This window comes from Gorilla gorilla, chromosome 1 (assembly GCF_029281585.2).
Source record: "Gorilla gorilla gorilla isolate KB3781 chromosome 1, NHGRI_mGorGor1-v2.1_pri, whole genome shotgun sequence".
Lineage (NCBI taxonomy): Eukaryota > Metazoa > Chordata > Mammalia > Primates > Hominidae > Gorilla > Gorilla gorilla.
Genome location: NC_073224.2, coordinates 64,403,946 through 64,427,618, shown reverse-complemented (window position 1 = coordinate 64,427,618; position 23,673 = coordinate 64,403,946). Strand labels below are relative to the sequence as shown.

The 23,673-nt window shown below is 32.4% G+C and overlaps 1 protein-coding gene and 1 long non-coding RNA gene across 6 annotated transcripts in view; one reads left to right on the top strand and one right to left on the bottom strand.

The window, feature by feature from the left end:
- Positions 1-23,673, bottom strand: part of LOC129531652 (uncharacterized) — a 556,454-nt gene that overhangs the window by 151,770 nt on the left and 381,011 nt on the right. The gene's annotated exons all lie outside the window — the stretch shown is intronic.
- RGS21 (regulator of G protein signaling 21) overlaps positions 1-23,673 on the top strand; it is a 50,292-nt gene that overhangs the window by 16,329 nt on the left and 10,290 nt on the right. Inside the window, exons 2-4 of the mRNA XM_004028069.3 lie at positions 9,633-9,703; positions 13,980-14,056; positions 18,705-18,871. Coding sequence (XP_004028118.1) covers positions 9,693-9,703; positions 13,980-14,056; positions 18,705-18,871 — 255 coding nt within the window. The 5' untranslated portion in view covers positions 9,633-9,692. The remainder of the gene's footprint in view (positions 1-9,632; positions 9,704-13,979; positions 14,057-18,704; positions 18,872-23,673) is intronic.

The following is a 23,673-nucleotide window of genomic DNA, read 5'->3' as shown; positions in this document are numbered from 1 at the left end:
TTTAATCCAGATAAATAAAATAGATGTATATACAAATACCTACACTATTCATAGCAGCTCTATGTGTCATAGATCAAAACCCCTAAACAAGAAAAGTGTCCTCAAGTAGTGAATGATTAAATTAACAGTGATACACACATACTATGACATACTACTCAGCAATAAAAAGGCAAGGGCTAGTCACATGGGAAATGATGTGGATTAATCACAAGAACACTATGCTGATTGGAAAGAGCCCATCTCAAAAGGTCATGTAAGGTATGATCGTATTTTTATAATATTCTCAAAATGACAAAAAAAAAAAAAAAGAGATGAGTGGTTTCCAAGGGTTAGGGATGATGCAGAGAAGGTACTATAAGGGCATAACATGAGGGAGATCTTTGAGGTAATGGAATAGTTCTGTGTCTTGACTTCATTGATGGTTATGTAAATCTACAAATGTGATAAAATGACAAAGGGCAAACACATATACCCCACTGTCAACTACTGGTTTGTTACTGCACTATAATTATATAAGATGCAAACCATGCCAACCACTGGGATAGACTGTGCAAAGGGTCGGAAACCTGTCTGTTCTGTCTTTATATCTGCCTGTGAATATATAATTATGTCAAAATAAAAAGCTGAAAAAAGTAAAAACATGTTTATGACTTAAAATATAATTCAAAATTATTAATCCTTTGGAAAAAGTTTACTTTAACATATGGCTCTCTAAAAACATCGTGATTATAAAAAGATGTATATATAGCATTGTCTTTGGGTCTGCATGCCTTTGCTAATCTAGGCTACATTTCTAGACAGTGAACTTTTCAACATAAGTGTAGTAGAAAGTATATTTGGACTTAAAGAGACCTGAGCTTCAATTCCCCATCCAGCAGTTATTAATTTAAAAAGCGTACTTGTCATGTAACCATGAGTAAAAAATCTTAATGCTCACTTTAGGTTATCACCCTTAAAGAAGAGATAATAAATAGTTATATGCTATTACAGTCAAGATCAAATACAGTTTATGAAGTATTTTCTACTAACATTCTTCCATTTTTGTTTTAGAATTGAATTATATTCTATATTGGGATTCTATACTGAATTCTATTTCAGGAAGAATTAGATCTTTTCATAGGACAATGAGTACAATACACTTTTAAAGTTATATCATGGAAGGTCACTGGACATTGTTTCTATTTCTAGCTTAAAAACTTGATAAAATAAAAAAGAGGCCTCTGAATTGTATTGTAATATATGTAAGAAACTTGGGACACAAAAAACACAGAAAAACACAGATGCTGAAGAGAAAAGAGCTATTGGAAATAAAGAATGAGTTGCAAAAGTTTAAACAGACAGTAGGAAATATGTGGTATTTATAAGTATGTATATTTAACTACTAAGAGAACAATCCCACAGAATAAACAGCATGAAGCATGTGAAATCATTTGTTAAATTTGCAAAAGAATATGCGTTCCATCTCTCTTTTTCTCTTTCTCCACTTTCTTTCCCTTCCCCCAACAAGATTGGGTTGACACGTCTTTTAAAATAAACCGTAATCCACTTGTCACTTACGTCATTACAAAGCTTGAAAGCCTGCCTAATGAGTTTGCACAAATCCTCTTTTTAACATGTATTTCATATACTCTTCTAATTAAATATTTATCACCATATCTGGACCTACAAATCACAGCATTAAGGTATGATCCCGAATAAACCTGTTCATTGTATTATTCTCACAGAGCTTAGCTTCCCTAAAAATAATCATTTCATGGGTCATCAGGATGAAGCTTGCTACTTTTATTCTTTTGTTGCAGCAAAGGATGAACATAATTTGAAATTTTAAATCGTGAAAGAACATGGATTTTGGAATCAGTTAAACCTGTTTGAATCCTTTCTCCACCACTTAAACTAAGTAACTTTTGGGAAGAAGGAAATGATTCTCTGAGCTTGTTTTCTCACATATATAATGAGGATCTTAGAATTTTTATGAGAATGAAATTAGATACTCTCTTTAAAGCTAGTATGCAGTGTGTTGCACATGATAGCAGCTTACTAATAGAGATCATTGTCACTAATAATTTACTTAAGAACCTCTTCCTCATTTTTGGTTACTCATTTTTTGAATGTGTTCCTTAGTTTTACATATTGTTTTTCTACCTATCCATTTCATTTATTCTTTTTGCAAATAGTCACTGGACATTCATATAGTGCTAGGCACTATACCATATGTTGTGAGATGTACAAGACTGTGTCTCTACCTTAGATAAGAAAAAAGACTGGAACATTGGATATTGCAGTAGAAAATATGTAATCAGCAGCATCGCAATGCTACCAACTGAAGGTTATTGATAGGTTGGTTCTTTGGAGAACACCAAAGGCTTCTAAGAGGGTATAATTTTTAAGCTATGCCTTGAGAAATTACAGAAGACAAAAACTGGGTAGAGAATTCCAAGTAGAAGAAATTTCACGAACAGAAGTAGTTATGAAACAGTGGGACTTTCAGGGAATACCAGGCAGTCAGTGTGTCTGAGAGGGAAAACAAAAACACAAACACCTGTGTTTTAGAAAAACAGTTTACATACTACCAGGCTAGCATTTTGGACTTCTAGGTAATCATTGGGAAATCAACAACAAAAAAATTTTTTAGTTGCTGTTGAACAAAGTATATTTGTTGTAATAGCATCCAGATTAACAACTTGTGTAATGCTCTTCCGTGTAAAGCATATTATCTAAAAATCAGTTAATTGAAAATTAATATATGTATGATATTTCTGAATTTCCTGTAGCCAGTCTATAAGTCAAGCCTAAAGCACCACTAATCAGAAGATCAAAAGGCTCAGGCCGGGCACAGTGGCTCACGCCTGCAATCCCAGCTCTTTGAGAGACCGAGAAGGGTGGATCACCTGAGGTCAGGAGATCGAGACCAGCCTAGCCAACATGGTGAAACCCCATCTCTAATAAAAATACAAAAATTAGCTGAGCACTCTGGCGGATGCCTGTAATCTCAGCTAGTTGGAAGGCTGAGGCCAGAGAATCGCTTGAACCAAGGAGGCGGAGGTTGCAGTGAGCTGAGATCGTGCTATTGCACTCAGCATGGGCAACAAGAGTGAAACCCCATCTAAAAAACAAATAAAAAAAATAAAATAAAAGGCTCAAGTAGTCAAAGAATGATAAATTCAATGCAAGACCTGGTTACTGTCTGATGCCTGGCAGTGCACATATTAGATGACTTCCTGCCTTCTTTATACTGTTAAAAAGAGAGTTATTTCAGCAATAATCTACATATTAAGAGAAACCCATTTAACCTGTCAAAAAAATGAATGGTTGAATATCCCTAAGAATCAAGCCAGGTATTTTATAATACTTGCAAGAAAGAGTGGATAGTTTTTAATTGCCATTTTTCCTTCTCCATTAAAAAAAATGAAGTTTACAAGTTAAGGGTTAAAAAAAAATGATATGAAAGCAAACTGACCATGCCGGGGGAGATACCTGGTCATGAAGAAAATAAATAAAAATAATCTTGTTATGAGTTGAGGGAAAAAAAAGTGATTGGCTGGGTGAGAATTTTATTTGTCTTTTTCCTTTTCTATTCAGAATAGTTTATAAATAGGATGGTACAAGTTATTCATAGTTGAAATGTGGATATAGTTGCAATAACATAATTAAATAAACTTTAATTTATATCATGGCTTTGATAATTTATTCTAGTAATATATTATAAAAGATCTTGAGCCATTCCCTTATAAAATAGTCAACGATCTTGTATGCTATACTTAAAATGTATTTGGATGTAATAGACACATATAGCTTAAATTTGTGTTACTTCCATTTTTTGTTAGGCATCAGTGCCCCAAAATATTAAGAGAATCTTAGTACCATCTCAAATATTGTACGTTTTTGAAATGGTAGAATTTACAAGGAATCATTCCTCTCAGTATGTCAACATTCCACTACCCAGACTGTGATATTACCTAATAGAATTTTACTACCCAGACTGTGGTATTCCATTGAGCTAATTTCTTATCAAATTTTTTATTAAAAAGTTAATAAAAAATTAACTTTTTTATTTTTTATTAAATAAAAAATACTGCGTACATAGATTTCAGTTAAAATACTCTTTTTAAAATTATATTACTTAGCTTTATTAATATCTCCCATGACTGCTACTCTGCCTTGCATATTTTTGCATTGAATACTGAGGTCTTCACCAGACAGCAAAGACAGGAAAGGTTAGCTCAGGAGAATAGTTTAACGGATGCTGGGTATACACGATGGCAACACAGAAATGTAAAACACAGGGGAAGGGGCCAATTAAATGATTATTTATCTTTGTGTTCTAAAAATATTCAGCTACAGTAAAAGAAAATTGCAACAGATCAAATGATAACAAATATGATGATGACTATGAGATTACAATGTGGATTTAAACATTCTCTACCTCCCAAAAGCTGACTTTTAAATTTATACAATACTTTTATATCTATCATACTATTTTAATTAATTCATTGAGGTATATGAATTAACTAAAGTGAAAAAATGTTATTTACTTTTAAAACATAAGAAAAGACATTTTTACTTACATCAGAAATCTTGAACTTCTAAATATTTTATTTTACTAAGGCAGATATTTCTTTGACTATCAATGATAGTACATGTTCTAAGAAAACACAAAGAAAATACATTTAGGGCATAACAATCATGAAGTGTGACTAGCAAGTAATGCGACAAATTCGTCAACAAGCATACTAAGAACTATACATCCAAATGAGCGTTATATTTCCAAGCAGCCACTTTGGGAGATCAGACACATTTCAGTGGTATTGCCATTGCTCAAAACATTTCTAACTTCTCCATTAGAACTGTTCTCAGAAATAATTGATGAACCATACACAACTCAGGCTCATTGCTTTATAAATTGAACCTCATATAGCAGTAACTTGAGGCAAAGCAGAATCAAGAAAATATAATTTTCTCTTCCCATTTGTTTATGAAAAGAAAATTAACTTTCAAATTATTTAGTCCTAAAATAAACCACTTATATAACCCTATTATATAAATCTAAGAAGACAATTGTAAAAAAAAATTAATCTTTCCTTTCCTATTATAATTTGAATAGAAACATAATATGGGCTAATAACGATCAGTGCTATTTTGTGGTGAACTGTCCTGCTCATCTAATCTGGTTCTTGTTGATCTCCTTTGCTGTGACCTGTGCAAGAGACCATCTTAACAAATTTCACAGTATTTTATTGCTCCTCATTCTCCTTAACCTCTCTTTGTCACCTGACTTTTTGATCATTCTTTCTTCTTCCCAAAAGGCTGTGAACAGTGTTTTTAAAGGAAATTCCATGCCACACTGTAGCCTTAACTTTTCTCTGGCTTATTGCATTAAATCTTCCCTAGCTCATTTCCCTTTTCTGTTCCTAAAATATAAGTGTTACTCTACATTCAGCAGTCACTAAAGTATTTAAATATTTATTGAATAAATGAACATTTAAGCCCTCAGTTCTCAGCTCCATTTTTCTCTGTCATTTCACCTGTTAAACTAAATCTAACAGATTTAACTATCACTGACACCTAAATACCAAGTTGCCCCCACTCAGTCTTGCTTTAGTCCTTCCCCTTTCTAGTTATGCAACCCTAAGCAAGATATTTAGCCTCTTAGAGTCTTAGTTTCCTCATATTTAAAATATGAATAAAAATATTGACTATCTTATAGAATAATAACCAAGGAGATAATGCTCAGAAAGTTTCTGACACGTATGTCTGAAGTATTTTAACTGTTATTGGTTAAAATCCTCAATTATTTTAACTGTTATGCTGTTTTTCCCATAAATCTTTTATGACATTCTCACTTGGATGTCATACAATCAAATCGGCATTTTTTTTAAAAAAAAGAACATTGTTTAGCACTTGTATCAAGATAAAATATGATACTTTTGCTTAAATTATGCAAGTACCAGAATTAAGTTCTTATTAATTTTTTTATCCTACCTTTAATGATGAAGTATAAACAGCAGTAGTTTCTTAGGTTAATAGTGGGGTCTCATGTAGATTTAAATGCTCTATATTGTCTTTGAATATGCCTATGAAATTACTATGACAGGAAAGTTAAGGAAACCATATCTAAATGTTCTACATATCTCTAAACCTTTTTTTTATGTATTGATTTTCCTAACCCTGTTTTTTTAATGGATTGCCATGATCATGAGTGGAATCACCATTCTTTCAAGCTACCAGATTTGAAATCTGTTCCTTTGACCCTCTTAAACCCATCTCCTCTGCACAGACGTAATACCAATGATGTTTACTGTTCCATCCATCTGTAGCCACCCTTGTTATCTCATGTTTGGACCAGCATACTATACTTTTTTAAAAAATTTGCTTAAACTTTGTTTTGCAATTTCAAGGAGAAAAAACTATGTTACTTTTTAAACTAGAAAGCTGACTGCGAAGTCCAGTTCCCAAAAACATTATAGCTCCAAAGTGGTTTATGAGTATAATTTGTGTCATTAACCCATAAACTGAAAAGAAATACCTTCTATGACTCTGCTAAATCCCCTTTACTTTTTAAATCAGTTAATTAATTTTGTAATTGACAAATAAAACTTATATATTTATATTATATATGTATGTACATAATTGTTATATATTATGGAGTTAAACATGATCTTTAACTTTCCCATCTGCCTCTCAGTCTTCCAATTATTCCACACATACTCTCATCATGTTAATTCTCCAGAATGACCAATTTTATACTGTCTGATTAAAGTTTTATATTCCTCCAGCACCTATGATTTCTTGTACAAGTATTTAAAAATATTGCAGAATAAATCTCATATCTTTCCACAGAAATTCCCATTGATTGCATGACAGTATTGTCCATAAGATCTCCCATATTATTATCTTCACCATGGTTCTGTGAATGTCAAATGAGGAGAAAGGAAACAAAATAAATAAGCATATATAAATAAACCTATGTAAGATGTGTTGGCTTGCTATATTTTCTTTCAATTTCACAAAATAACTTTGTGAGATAGGTATTATCAATACTATCAGTAGCAAAGAGACTCAGAAAGGTCAAGGTTATTGTCCAGGATGAAGAATCCACATTTGCATATGAACTTGTTACTCTTGTCTCAAAATTTATGCCTATTTTATTACTTACCTTCCTTCTCTTAAGGAGGGTTTTAAAGAGAGGAGTTCCCTAGATGAATTCATTTTCTATTGCTGTTGTAAAAAACTGCCACCAACTTACTTGCTTAAACAATATACATTTATTATCTCAGAGTCCAGGGGACATGTATTAGTCTATTCTCATGCTGCTTATAAAGACATACCTGAGACTAGGTAATTTATAAAGAAAAAGAGGTTTAATGGACTCACAGTTCCACGTGGCTGGGGAGGCCTCACAATCACAGCTGTTGAAAGGCACATCTTACATGGCAGCAGACAAGAGAAAGAGGCAACCACAAGGGGAAACCCCGTATGAAATTATTAGGTCTCATGAGACTTATTCACTACCACAAGAACAGTAGGGGGTAAACCGCCCCCATGATTCAATTATCTCCCACCAGGTACCTCCCACAATACGTGAGAATTATGGGAGCTACAATTCAAGATGAGATTTGGGTAGGGACATAGGCAAACCATATCAGGACCAGAAGTCCAAAATCAGTCTCACTGGGTCAAAATCAAGGTATTGGCAGGGCTGCATGCTTCTGGAGTCTTTGAGGAGACTATCTCTTTCCCTGCCTTTTTCAGCTTCTAGAGGCCACCTACATTCCTTGGCTCTTAACTCCTTTCTCACATCACTCCAACATCTTGTTTTCATCCTGAAATATCCTACTACTAGACGTTAACCCTCCTTTCTCCCCTCTTAAAAGGTCCCTTATAATTACACCCCATCCACCAGGATAATCTAAGATAATCAGCTTCTCTTTTGTCACATAAAGTAATATATTTACATGTTCCAGGCATTAGGACACAGACATCTTTTCAGGGAGGGTTGTATACTTAGCTTATTACACTGGGCATAAGTTCTGATAATGGAGCCTAAACCCATTGGACCAAAAGCTGACGGTATTTAGATGTCCCAACAGTATCTATATGGCAATCTTTTGTCAAGATACATTGAATGCTATAAAGCATCATTCAGCCTAATAAGAAAGCTTATTTCCTCACCTGCTCATTGTATTATGAGGCTTCATTTTGATAAATAAAATCCAATTATTAGTTTTTTCTAAACAATGAAGATTGAAAGGAATGGAAAGTGCACATTAAACAAGTAATAATTGTGGTTTGTGGAAGGATTTATGAGAAAAAGCATGCTTGCAATTGTACTAAACTCAAAATAGAAATTTAAATTTTTGTTTTAACATTTTAATGTAAAATAAGCCTATTCCTGGCTCCTATTTCTTAAAGACTTTGCATGGTTCTTTTTTTTTTTTTAACCAAGAGGGTCTTTAAATTTTGACAGTGTGTTTTCCAAACTGTACTATTTTCAAGCATATATTATAAAATTAATACTTCATTATCCCCCCTGAGCAAAACGAAAAGTGAAAATATGTTTAATGATTCAGTTTTTGCTTATCATAAGAACATTACTTAATGGTGCTTGAATTAACAAAAGGGATTGAGCTGATTGATGATTTCCCTTCTTAATGATACACCGACTTTTTAGGTCATTTCTTCTACTTCTCTCAGTTTCATTAGTCCAGGGCCACTGATACTAACCATTTCTATAGATCAACTAGGGCATTTCCACGGTAAGTCAAGGAGAAGAACATTTTTTACCTTCTTCTGACTGCTTTCTTTCTCCCACCTGAAAAATTGTCAATCTTTCAAGAGTTTTTAATTGACATTGAGGGTCATAAACACATACCAGTTGAATTTTACTACCAAAGAACTGTATTACATTGAGATAAAAGCTTGACAAAGCATGAAGTTATAAAACTTTAACTATAATTAAAATTGTCAATATATGGTCTTTGTTTTGATAAATATATTAGCCTTATTACATTAAACATTATATTGCATAAAGAAATATTGGCATAAAATGACATGAGATCCATGGTTAAAAGAGAGAAATGTATGTTATTAAGCAATAAAAACTGCATAAATTTCAAAGAAAACTGCAATGTCTTATATTAGAACATTTTAGTTCATGAATAAAATTGCTTAAATAGTTAAACATATATAGTTGTTTAAGATAAGTATACTAAAGGTAGAGCCCTCCTCAGATTCTCTGAAAATCAAAGAACAAAGGAAAACAAAATGATCTCTTAGGCAGATTAAAGACTTAAAGGTGAATATTAATTATAAATATATATATTTATAATATGTATATCATTATATATTGATTTAACGTCCTGTGAACAATAGTTGTCTTGCAAACAGATGAATATGAACTTCAGAAAAAACTTTCAGATGGAATTTATTTCAATTATGCCACAGACTCAGAGAAATGTCACATTTATTCAAAGAGTTATTTATTACTTAGAAGTTTAAGTGTTTTGACCAATGAAAAGTTAATAAGAAAAAGAAAAAAGCTGAGAATAGCAGGATTTAAAGAATGCCAATTTGTAACCCAGGGGATAGGTATTTGCATACTAATTGTAATGTTCCTGCTGTCACATTACCTTCAGCTTGAAGATCAGTCAGAAAGAGAAACTCGGCATCATCTGTGACAGACAGTGGAACGAAAAATGCCAGTGAAGTGAGTTGCCGTTTCCAGCTATTTTTATCTCAGAAGATGTACAAATGAAACACTTGAGTCTTCTTTTAGTCTCGATGTTTTATTTCCTTCATTTATGATAAATACGCTAATTGTTGTCTTTCTTCCTGATTTTTTCTCCTTTCTCTATTGATTTCTTCTTTTTGAAAACATGTCAAGAATTTGTGGCTTACTTTTGCACTTCATTCTTTATGTGGGCTAAAGAAAGGTTATAAAGTGGAGATAGACCACTGAACTTTCTTTATTTTTTTTTAAATTATGAGATGAATTAGAGACATAACATATACATGATTCTTGCAAAAATTATCACAACGTTTATTGAAAAAATTTTACTTGGATATTAAATGCTGGGTAAGGAAGCAGCTGTCACTTCCTGGAGCACATGGACTCCTTGCTTGAATTTTCCATTCTCCAGCACACTGCTAATTGAGTGTGAACAGCTAAGTTGTTGGATTCCACATTTTTTAATGCAATACAACTGGTTCTAGCTGGCACAATTAGCAAGATAACTGGTTGCTTTCACGCAGTTCCCATCTGGCCTGGCTCTTCTCTGGACATACAATACGGGTACTGCTGGCCTTGATGGCACTTGCTTAATGAAGAAAATAGAAAGGAAATCAGCCAAAACCGCATGAAATACTAAGTGTAATTCTGGCTTCAGATACACAGTGACTTTTCATGGCAAATCATACACAAACAAAAACTTACTCTGATTATGCATCACAATTTTACAGGAAATAAACACAGAAATGAAAAGAGCCAGACAAAACTTCTGTTAAAATTCAATAAAAGGAAGAAAAAAAGAAATGAGGGAGTGGCCATTGTCCATTTTTTCAGATAGCACATATCAAGTAAAAGTCAACCAAGTCAGTAGAGTTTAAAATCAACCACCCTCTTTTCTCTCCAACTTTTATTCAATAGATTTCTTTCTTAACATTTATGTAGTTACATTTTTTAAAAACAGAAGATGATATTTCTTACTCCCATCTACCATAAGAAATGCCCTATTTTTATTTGACAGTGTACAAGCTTTAAGAATTCATGAATAATATTGTTCATGAATTCTTAAATTCTGTTTCATGTAAACTTTCAGTTGAGCAGCCAGTTACCACAATTTTAACTATTATTTAGAGGAAATATAGTATTTCTATGAAATATGATAAATCTCTATTGCAGGAAAAAAACACTTTTTAGGTAGTTATTATAAATGTTCCAAAACATGAATAAAGTACAAATATATATGTATTAACTCATCCATTTAAGAAGTATGAAATAACTTGGGTTAAAGCAGACACACTTGTGTTTCAATTCTAACTCTGGCCATTACTGTCTGTGGAATATTGCACTACTTATTTGTATCTCTGAGCCTCTTTACTCATTGGTAATATCGGAATAAAACAGACTGTTATTTTCAAGATTAAATGAAGTAAAGTCTATGATATGCTTAGCACAATGTGGTATACATTATAAACATCCAATACATAGCTGTGCATTTTAGTGCTTTTATAAATATTGTATTTCAGTTTATTCATAGATACCATCAATTTGCTCTTTCACAGAATTACAAGAAACTCCAAATTTTACAAATTTAACTGGCAACAAACAAGCATTACTCCTTAAAATAGTTACACTTCACCTAATTTCTGAAAAGTAAATGCTGTTACCTCCAACTCTTTCAACATCTCAGATAGTCAAAATTTAACCTTCTGGATAAGAAATAGGCTATAAAGGAATGAGCTGAGGGTATTCCAGGCATTGCTACACACCAGCAGAGGTACTCCTTCAGAGCCGATGGGCAATTTTTTTCTCCTTAAAACAATGTCAGCATTTTGTGGACCTTGATTAATACTAGGATATACCCATATAACTAATTCTATTATCCATAGTATTCCATGTCTATATCTATAAAATATCTGTAACATTTTAGCATCCCTCTGTAATTCAAAACATTAGGAATTTTTCTTTTATCCTTGGTTCTACACCATCTCCCACACTTTGCTTTCTTTCTTTTACTGTTTCTCTACATTAATGAAGACGATACAAATAGCTATTATTTATGTAAACAACTTCATTCTATAAATACTCCTTTATATCCAAAAAGATCTTCATGAAATATGCCTTTTTGCTTTTGGCTTAAGTAAAACCTGTCTGTCCTTAAAGGACACTGCCTTCTAGAATGGATGTCAGCTATTCTCTCCAACCTCACATACCTCAGAGTTGAGAGTGAGGTCCATGATGATTCAGTGACGTTTTCACATTATTTTTCATCTTCTCTTGCCCAGAACACTCTATGCCTTTGAAGCTAATACAATTTAGCTACACTTTTCAATACTTTTTATCACTGTAATTTATCAGCATCTTCAAGGCCATTTACCCTCTTCCATTGAAGGCTTTAATATGTGTCAATATTTGGGGTTTGGTCATCCATTATTTATTTGTTAATATGTTCAATATTTCATAGACCAGGCACACTGTTCTTGGTGCTAGAAAATAACATTTAGTCCTGTCATCAGATGACTTACATACTAATGGGAATATAAATGTTCATCTTTGAATGAATTTGTCTAGATTTTATTTTTCAGTTTTTCCTGGATGCCTGTTCCTCATTCAAAATGGGCATTCTGCATGGCCAGGTTCCTCTCTATCCTATTCATTAGCATATGTTCCACAGGTCTAAGTAGCTTTAATTTGAATACCCTGCTAACAACCAAATTTTTGTATACAAACAGGAATATTTTTTAAGCATGTGTATTTTAAATGATCGTATAACTTTAGAATTCCTACAAGATCTAATATTTGAGTTATATGAAATATAACATAAGCTTATTTGAGTAACAGATTATAGAGTACACAAAATCTCTTCAATGTAAAATTAAATCTAGCATTGTGTCTCATCCTCCATTTATGAAAGACAGAAACTGAACAACCCAATTTTTGTGTCTATTTGAATGAAAAAAAAACACCATTTCCAAATGGTTTCACAGGTAATCTGTGTCCCCAAGATTTAGTAAGTCAAGGAAGAAAGGAAAGTCAGCTGCCTACAACAGGAGAAGGAAATTTGAGATTGGAAATGTGAGTAATGGAAAATAGTAAAATGAATTCTTAGCTACAGTGTCCTCTCTATGTGTCCTTAATGAGGATGACCATTATTAACTGAAGATGCAACTACAACTGCATCAGTAGAGGAAGTACAATCAATCCTAGCAAAAACTATAAAAACTGCAGCAAATTACAGGAAGTAATACAAAAGCATAGGAATCACTTCACACTAGTATGTTTAAGATTAGTTATCTTGCCATGCAAATACAAAAGTTTTATAAGAATTGCAATATATGAGTTTTTCTCTATTTTATTATTGGTAATTTCAATACAAACTTTAAATTGGACTCTCTCTTTCCATAACTAAGTCATTTGCACATCACAGCTACATAATCCAACGTGGTTTTATTTCTGGGCAGCAGATGCTTTCTATGAATAGGGGCTTATTTCATCAGGATCTTTGTTTATTAAGAGGAGTAATGTATGATATATTTGCATCTCAGAAAGTTTATATCTTAAACCTGATTTATGATTTCTACATCACATCCCCAAAAGTAACCTTCTTCAGAAGACTTTAGTCTATAAATTTTTGACTGCTTTGGAAAAGATATTACTCTGTTGACAGATTCCTAGATTTAAATAAATCAGCTCAGAACTAGAAGTATACCAGTCTAAAGAGAAATAAAGGCTGCCTCAGAGTAGGTAAAGACGTTTTGAAATATTACGAATGAAATGTTTTCAAGTTCATCACATGCTAGAAATTCTTAAAACTTTTTTGAACTTTTTTGAGATGCATAATTATGACATAATCTTTACACTATAAAAATTTAGAAAATAGTTTATTCATCACCATTGCTATCATAACTTTTTGGCTAGAGTAATGTCACATAAATTAACAAATAATATACTCATAGTTGAAAAGAAATTCACCATTGATCCACAGAACCGATATCTTTTATGCCTTTATTAGAATTTAAGAAGCCTCAAATATTCTTAAGACTGTCAGCTAGATTAATAAATAATTTGCTGATGTCAAATTACATCCCACTTTATGTCACTATAGCTAACTACTGTAAATAGCATTGTATAATTTTTTGACATTTGGCTGTTTGATTAACAGCATGAAGTTCATTTGAATGATGTAACTCAAAATACATGTAACTCGAATATTACTATTGGTTAAAGAAGAAAAAGATCACAATGCTATTGTCAAGGTTAGATGCTGTTTCTACAGGTCACCAACTGCGGAAACAATGACATGGTCTGAAAATATGGACACACTTTTAGCCAACCAAGGTAAGATCTAACTAATAATAGGCTTAAAATATAATAATTAAATATAAATTATTAAATTCTGAAAGTTGGTAACATATCATAAAGTATGAGTTTAATCAATGAAGTATAAAATTATTAATAATCATAAATTCATAAAAATCCAAAATCTAAATAGAATCAGGTTGGGGCTAAAATAAGTTTATAGGAACTCTGTACATTAAAACAAAAGGAAAATTCAATCTAGCAAGTGAAATTTTCCATTGCCTTAGACTCACTTTAACATTTTTTATTATTTTTTATTTTAATACAGAGTCTCACTCTCTCTCTATCAGGCTGGAGTGCAGTAGCATGATCTCAGCTCACTGCAAACTCCACCTTCTGGGTTCAAGCAATTTTCCTGACTCAGCCTCCTGAGTAGCTGAGATTACAGACATGCACCACCATACCCGGCTAATTTTTGTATTTTTAGTAGAGACAGGGTTTCACCATGTTGGCCAGGCTGGTATCAAACTCCTGACCTCAGGTGATCCACCCACCTCAGCATCCCAAAGTGCTGGGATTCAATTCAGGTGTGAGCCACTGTGCCAGCCCTAGGCTCGCTGTGTGTGTGTGTGTGTGTGTGTATATATATACACACATACACATACATATATATATATATATTTTTTTTTTTTTGAGACGGAGTCTTGCTTTACCACCCAGACTGGAGTGTAGAGTGTAGTGGTGTGATCTCTGCTCACTGCAACCTCTGCCTCCCGGGTTCAAGGGATTCTCCTGCCTCAGCCTCCCGAGGAGCTGGGACTATGGGAGCATGCCACGACACCAAGCTAATATGTGTATTTTTAGTAGAGACAGGTGTTCGCCACGTTGGCCAGGCTGGTCTCGAACTTCTGACCCCAGATGATCTGCCTGCCTTGACCTCCCAAAGTGCTAGGATTACAGGCATGAGCCACTGCGCCCAGCTGGCCCTCTATAATTTGATCACGACTGCCTTTGGTCCAAGTTGAAAGAAACATACAAACTGTTGAAAATTTTGAAAATTTAAATAAATCACTTGTTTCACATGTACTGTTGGTCAAAATAAAAAATATTTTAAAGTACTTTATATCAACTGTGTTATTCTCACTTTCAGTGAATATGAAAACATATTTAAATGCATATGTGTGTATTAATATGTATATGTGTGAATATGTATTTATAATTGATAGAATGGTTCAGTAAGGCAATTTTGGCCAATTATAAATAAAACATCCTAGTCTTTAATAAAATATCTTAGTCAACACAACTTACATACAAAATAATCATTTACAAAGGTGTAACTTCTGTTTGTGTTATAAGTAATCTGCAATTCTATCTCATCTGAAAGAGGAAAAATGACACTGTGAAACACAGAGAGAAAATGTTTATAATATTATTTGTATAAATCAAATGGCATTTTATTTTAAATTCATAAAGAATAAAAATTAGAATATTAGAAAAATATAAAACACAATAGAGCTGAATTCACAGCTGCTTATTTATGTATAAAGTTAGAATGACTTAGATGAATTTAGATACTATAGACGTATTATTTCTAAATGACTAATTTTTAAAGTATAAACATCAAAGGATCCACATAACTTCCAGAATCCACCTAAGGGCATATATTAAAGAGATGTGAATATGGAATTGCTGTTTATTAAGTGTTAAATGGTGTATTTCCTTTCTCCTTAAGTGTATAAGCAATGGGACAGATCAAGTTTGCTAAAAGGCTTACTGAATTATCTCTCTGTGTGTTGTGATTCAGAAGGCTCCAGAGTGGTGGAAGTCCATACAACAGTACTATAGAGGAGAGGCAGGAAGGGTGAGATGAAGGCAAACTCATTCCTCTGCATACCCTCTGGGATTTTATATTTCATGCCCACATGAAATAGAAAAGTCATATACATCCGAACAGTTGTTTGGTTTGCTTTTCATAATACCAGAGAAATGGCAATAGTATGAATGCTTTTTAATGCTTTAAACAGCTAAAGGACTTGCCAAATTACCTAGTTGTTTTTGTTGATTTGCAGACATACTTTGCATGTACTAAGCATAGGCATTAGCCTAGTTTTCACCCCATAATGCTGACATATTCCACTTAATGCCCTTTGTTGATGCTAACCAGTAAGCATTCCATTCTATGGAGAGTGCCCTCAGATAATAAGTTTAATTTTATGTAGCATATTACTTTAAAATCATTTGGCATCTTTTGAACATTCAAATTGTATGTATAGGAGAGTAAATCAACAAAATATCATGTTCAAGATATAGATAAGTAGCCCCAGGTTTAGTTTTTTAAGCTGTTTATTTTGTTCCATTGGGTTCTAAACCAACCTACAGGAGGAGGAAAGATACTAATTTTTAGTTGAGAGTAGCCCATCATTAAAAGTGGAGAGCAAGGGAAAATAACAATTGTATCTTGATCTCTAACTTCCCATCTCTCTGGGATGCATTTAGAAAATCCTCCTAGGGAGAAGCTCCATATGCCTTGATGATACACTATAAAATATTGCCAGGCATGAATCTACAATATTCTTTCTGTATTATTAAAGAACACTTTATTATCTCTATAAAAATACATCTTAGCTTAAATTCTGTTTAGACCTCTGAAATTTCATCATTGTTTGAACTGAATTCAAGAAAAATTTTAATTGAGTGTTACTAAGGGGATTTTTATAACCTAAATTGGTATTACAGAAACTTCTTGAATGTATTTTTAAATGCAAGGAACGTGAAGTTAATTGAATTTTTATATAGTGCTCATATATTAACTGCATCCACACTCTCCAGTATTTCAACCAAGAATTTTAATTGGTACCTGATAACCTTTTGCAATGACTTGTTATTGTAAACTTATTTCAAATAACTTTAAAAAAATCTGTTAAATCTATTTTAATCCAGTGTTTTTAGACACTTTAATTCTGCTCCAGGAAGTCCTTTTCTATTTTATTTCTATAAACTTCACTTTTGCATTCTGCAGGCAGCAACCCATAAACAACAGACTTAAACCTCTTTTCATTCAGTTTTCTCTTATTGTTTTCTATTTCTGTAGCCAATTTTGCCTATCCCCTGCTTTTCCATAAACTTATTCCTCCTGTACTTTGGAACTTGAAGGATTAACTCTCTCCGCCTGCAGGAAAGGAGCAGCTGCTTGGAGCACATGCAAAGGGGGCCTCCCTGGCAGGTGGAGGAGAAAACCACCGATGTTTTGGAAGGCAAATTTCTCTGAGTGGAAAAAGTGCTGGCATGTTTTACTCCTCAGAGATATACATTCTCAAAAATAGAGACAGCCAGCAAAAGGGTGCAAACTGTGACACTGAATAACATGACCTAAATGTATTGGTTTAGTTTTGTCCACAGTGGGAATGTGATAATGATCTTTCTGACCTGTTGTCTAACTAGAGGCACTTACCTTCTCACATAAGCTCTGGGTATGCCAAAGAAAAATGTTTCCTGGCCCATTTTGATGAGGAAAATAGAGAAGGAAAGGTCTAAACAAGTGGTCACAATATCAAATATCTTTAGGAGCAAGGGATATAAGTGTAAATTTGACTGAAAGTAAGATAAGGGAAAGAAGTGAGACTCATGGAAATCACCAACTGCAAGCCCTGCGTGTTGTTATTACATTTAAAAGAGCATATCATGATCAAGTGAAAGTAAACATGCCTGTGAATAAGTGAGTCCATTGCAGTTTCGCATCTAAAGTTTCTGGAGAAGTACATGCTAAGGATAATACCTGGGAGGAGGAGGAAAACACTGTAACAGGTACTACAAGGGAGAATGGGAAGCATCAATGTTTTCCTTAAGGCAACATCGGAGAAAAACCCTATGTATTTGTATTTACCTTATGGAATTAAAGTTGCTTATCGCCACATAAAGGGGAGAAGCATTCACATCAAATATGTTGCCAGTTACTTTCTTGGTTTTGAGATTGAGTTGGCCTATATATTTATCCAAAACTAATAAATGCTAGCTCTTCCTTCTTTGCTTTAAGCCCAAACCAATACAATTTAACACTTTAGCATCAGACTTTGTTTCTGCACCAACTTATAGCAACAAAGATATTCTTACCCTGAATTGAGTATAACATAATTAATTTGACCTGAGCGTAGTGCAATAAATCTTAAAAGCAAAATCCGTGGGGCTTCCTGTGAAGTAACTACCATCAAGATCTCCTAAACATAACTTCTAGATTTCTCAAATACAGAAAGAAAAAAGTACAGGTTTTCTTTGTTAATGAAGCTAATTGTAGAAATATATATGGTATATATATAACATATATATAACACATATAATATATATGCTATATATAGCATATATAACGCATATAATATATATGCTATATAGCATATATAACACATAATATATAACATATATAATATATATAACACACATATAGCATATATAACATATATGTGCTATATATGTGTTATATATGTTACATATATGCGCTATATATATGTTAACAATTACTGATTAAAAAAAGTTTTCTGGACTTAGCAACTAAAACATACATTACATTTAGATGCAATGATCAATATTTGCCACTGAATATCCAGTAAATGCTCATATTATACAATGTACTCATTTTGGTCATATTACTACTCTGTATGCTATTATACAAAACTTTTTCTCATATATTTCATAGCTGGTCTAGATGCTTTCCGAATATTTCTAAAATCAGAGTTCAGTGAAGAAAATGTTGAGTTCTGGCTTGCCTGTGAAGACTTTAAGAAAACGAAAAATGCAGACAAAATTGCTTCCAAAGCCAAGATGATTTATTCTGAATTCATTGAAGCTGATGCACCTAAAGAGGTGAGTGAACTACTTCAGAACAGTGAAGAGTCATCCTGTAGCAGATCTGCTCCCAATTAGAAAACCTTAAATCCATCTAAAAGATAATCAAATTCTCAGTATGTATTTAAATAGAAAATGTCAGTAGATTCCAAGAGAAATTCCTTAAGATGACTCTCTTTTTTTTCATTGATTCAGTAAGTATTTTTCAACACTTATTATGGGCTAGGTATGACTAATATTTCTGTCTCTTTGGAACAATACTCAGGCCCTTGAAAAATAACGTCTAATATCTCAAACAGCGCTAAAATCAACCCAATATAAATCCTACTTCAAAATGCTGTTGAATTTCCAGTGTAGTTTCTTGTTTTTATTTTGCTAAACTAGGAATTAGACAAAGTTAATATGGATAGCATTCTTGAATATTTAAAAACAAATTAATGTGTGGGGATTAATTTAAACAAATTAATATGTTGCTTGCCTTTATTTCTTTGATGGTAAAATTGAGCCAAAGATGTGGGGCTCTGTATCAAGTGATCAGGACTCACCTGTGCTGCTTAAAGATCAGGAAACTAGAAAGAGCCTTGGGGAGAAACCTGCAATGACTCTGATAATAGCCCCCCAAAAGTGTTTCATATGTGGAATATCTCATTTGTAGTTGATTTAATTTCCAGAGCCAAAACCATAATCATCTTCAAATCCTTTTAAAATTTTAACTGTAAAGTTTAAGCAATTTACATTTGTAAACTGCTTTGGATTTCTTGCTGAATATATTACATAAACAAAGAGCGTTAATGTATAAGTAACCTACAAACAGGAAGCTCCATTAAACTACTAGTACCAAACCAACTACTATTACCAATCATCTTTCATACAGAGGTGAAATGCTGACATCTTTATAAGTGACAGTTACTATGTATTCTGATCCAAAATGAGGATTCATGGTATGAGAGGATGGTTGTACTTATAGGAAAAAAAGATAGACTAGATGAAATGCAAACACTTTCAGAAAATATGAGACATAAAGTTAGTTACCATATTACTAATAGTTCAAGTTTTAGATAGACATTAATTACTGCAGCATATATTAGTCTAGTATAACATTAATAGTCACGTGAACCACTGAACCATGGCCTGGAATTCATGGGGATGGAAAAAGCACTTTAACTCCTGTAGAGCTATTTCAACATTTATTTCCAAGTCATCATCTAAGAATCAATAAATAATTCTGGAAAATTGAAAATGTTGCATGTAAGATTTGTAAGGTTGATTGATGTGTCATTTTGCTTTGAAATTAACCCTAAAGATATCCTACTTATTGTTATGTTGGTCTGAAAGTCATATTTTTTCCTCCTTTATGAATTCATCTAATTAATAGTAGTTGCTTTAGGATAATATTTTGAAACATTGTGTGTGAAAAATCTTCTAACACAAAATGTCATTTTTTAATTATAGCTGAATTTAAGGTTATAATACATAATAAACCATCAATTTTGATAAAAGTTTTATTTATTTTCCTAACCTTTTCTTCCAAAATTAATTTATACTGTAATAATTTAACTAAATAGTGTAGCTATTATTTTGGGATATAAAACCTCACAGCTTTTTATAGATTGTACATCTAATTAATTTTGATAAAACAAAATATAATTAAATTGATGGCTGCTTTCCAAGTAATAAATTATAGTCTTTCCTTGAAGTGTCTCTAAAAATGCTATTAGATATTACCAAATTAACTGAAAATATGCAAGTATAAATATATATACCCTATGTTTATATATACATATATATATGAAATACTTATTCTGTTTCCTATCATTTTCTATTAGTTGTTTCCTATTCAAATTACTAAAGGAAGTTTGCTTGTTATATATTACACCAATTGCAATCTTTAAGGTATTTCTCTATAGTTCATCAGTTATGTGTTATAGTGATACTATTAGTATGTTTATTCATTAAACTGATTTTTTGAGTATCTGTTCCCACAGTGAAGTTACCGAGTGAAAGAAGAGACTGACACATAATAAAACTAGTCAAATACACAATAGGTGATATAATAATAAAGCTTCATTTAAAGTTCATTATTAGCACAGTAGGAAAGAGTGATTTAATCTACCTGGAGAGTTAAATTTAGATTTGCGGTGTGGTTCACACATGAAAAATGAGTCATATTTTATGAAAAGAATGAATGAAGAAACACTATTCCAGCACTGAGAGCACCATTGTATAAAGCTCCCTAGCATTTTCCAGAAATTGCAGGCATATTGATATTGCTAATGTGAGTAGAGGACTTGGGGATGAGGTTGGTAGGTAGGCAGCAGTGGAGATAAAGAAATGATGGAATGCATTCTAGATAATACTCAGTAGGCAGACTTGACAAGACTCGGTGACATATTTGAGATGGTTGGAAAATATGATTTGCACAAGTGGAAAATTAAATCAAGAATGAGATTTATATGAGGATATTCTCAGTTTTTCTATATCCTATATTACACTGTAGTTATATAACAGACTCTTATAGAGAATCTAAATTATAACCAGTTTCCTTGGTAAAATAAAGAACAAGGTCATGTTACTCATATGCCTATTATATCCCATTTACTTTCTTTTCAAAGTTTTATATCTTTATTTCACCTATTTCATTGCTAACATGACTTAATAATTATTTACTGATGCAATTGGGCAATTTACAATTAAACTATATGAAACTTACTAAATTATCCCTGACTATAAATTGACATTACTAATGGGTATCAGTTTCCTACTCTAATAGGAAAGACTATATATTGAACTTTCAGGTCTCTATGAGAGATGATAATTTCAGCTGGATTTTATGTCCTCTCCTTTAAAGTGTTACATTCTCTCTGGTTCCCAAATTAACAGGGTGTTAGTATGATGTAGCAGAAAAACTAAAGTTTGGAGCTATCTAGACCTGGGTTCAAATCCTGATCCCTCACTTGTGTAATTCTGTCATAAGCTATTTATCTCTCTGCCTCAGTTTCCTCATCTGAAAAAGTATAATGATACATTTACATAGGAAAAACGAGAATGATACATGAGATAGTGTGTCTAGGGTTTACATCATGCAGAACGGTTTTTAAGGAATGTTAATTCCTTTCTTTCTTTAAACAAGCCACGATAAGTGCTATTGAAACTAACTATTGAAACAACCCTTAGCTTCTTTCTAAGAACATATGTAGATAGCAATGTTAAGACTTGAGAGAAGTGGAAATGTGAACACTTATTATAAAAATGGGTTTGCAAATTGCCAGGTCCAAATAAAAACAGTTGCTCATTGAATAAATTTTACCTAGATGGCTTCAGGAGAAAATATAGCAGAAAAAAAAATCATGACCCAAGTATTTTGACTAAGTGACTTGAAAATAAGAAAATTATTAGAGAAATAGATATTTTTAAAGTATCTCTACTTTGTACATACTAATAATGTGGGAGTGGCAAAGAAAAAAATTCTTAAACTTGTACTTATTTTTGCTTCAGCTTGGATTGCTAATTTCAGATTATTGAATTTTCAAGAAAATATTACTTAACTTTGAGAAAATATTTGAAAAATATTAATATTTTCATATTCAGCTAAGAAATTAACATATTTAAAATATATATTATATTTATGTCATCATTCCTCTATATTGAAAAGAAAGTCATAGAGGATGAAAAATATGTCATTAAAGAGAAATTTTTAATGTTGATTGTCATTCTCTGAAATTAGAATTATAGTATCAAATCATATCATGGTGTAACGTTTAAAAATTATATAAATTCAATTTAACACTGTCAACAATTCAGGAAAAAACACATTGGTAGTTTTTTAAGTCAAAAAACAGCAGAAAATGTTTAATTCTTAAATGTATCTACCAAATGTGAGGACACTGTGTCTCATAAAACAAAGAAGAAATTATAGTCATAAACAAGAGTACATCTTCACGGGTCTGTGCAGGACATTTTTTAATATTTGTGTTTGGCTTCTTACTTTATTTGTGATGCAGCACAATGTTGCTTATTGAGTCACATTATCTTTCACATCAATAAATGTTTTTTATTCCGTGCCTAGTCACATCCTTATAAGATAAAATCCCTCCATGGAAGAGAAGCTCAGTTTAGGCAGGAAAACAGATAATAAACACGTAAGTATATCACAATGTGTTGCTGTGTTAGGCAGCTCTCGATAACGAAATGTAAGAAAATAAATAGAAACTTTAGTTTGACTCTAAAGAACTTTTCAATATAGTTGGGTTAAAAAATAAAGTGTATAGAACTAGAGAAAATGGCAAAGCAACAAATGATTAAGTGCAAAACAAAGATGAAATTATTTTTATGCTACCTGGAAGGATATGATGATTAAATACCAGTAAGACAGCAGCATATTGAGATAAGACCTTCATTATAAATAAGGATAGTTTTAAACTGAGTCTTAGGGGAAGAAACAGATATATGAGTTTTTGACAGAGAAAAGCCCATGAAAATAGGCATCTAGAAGCATTTTATCCTATTACTGTGATGCCAATTTGTAATCTGCATTTTATATTCATATTTTTTTTTTGCATTTTAAAATACCACTTCCTCTATATGTTGATGTTATTTTGAGTAGCTTATTTCTGCCCTACTAGTGACTGTTAGCCAATAGTGCTCCCCCAACTACAGAATCATCTCTGGATATAATGTGCTTGCTTATTTGTTAATTTTCTAGGTTTTTGTTCATTAATCAATACTTGAATACTTACTATCTGCTAAGCATCATGCTGGTGCAACTAAGAAAAAGGCAGTCATGGTCCCTGAGTAGATCCTTCCCCATATTCTGGTAGAAA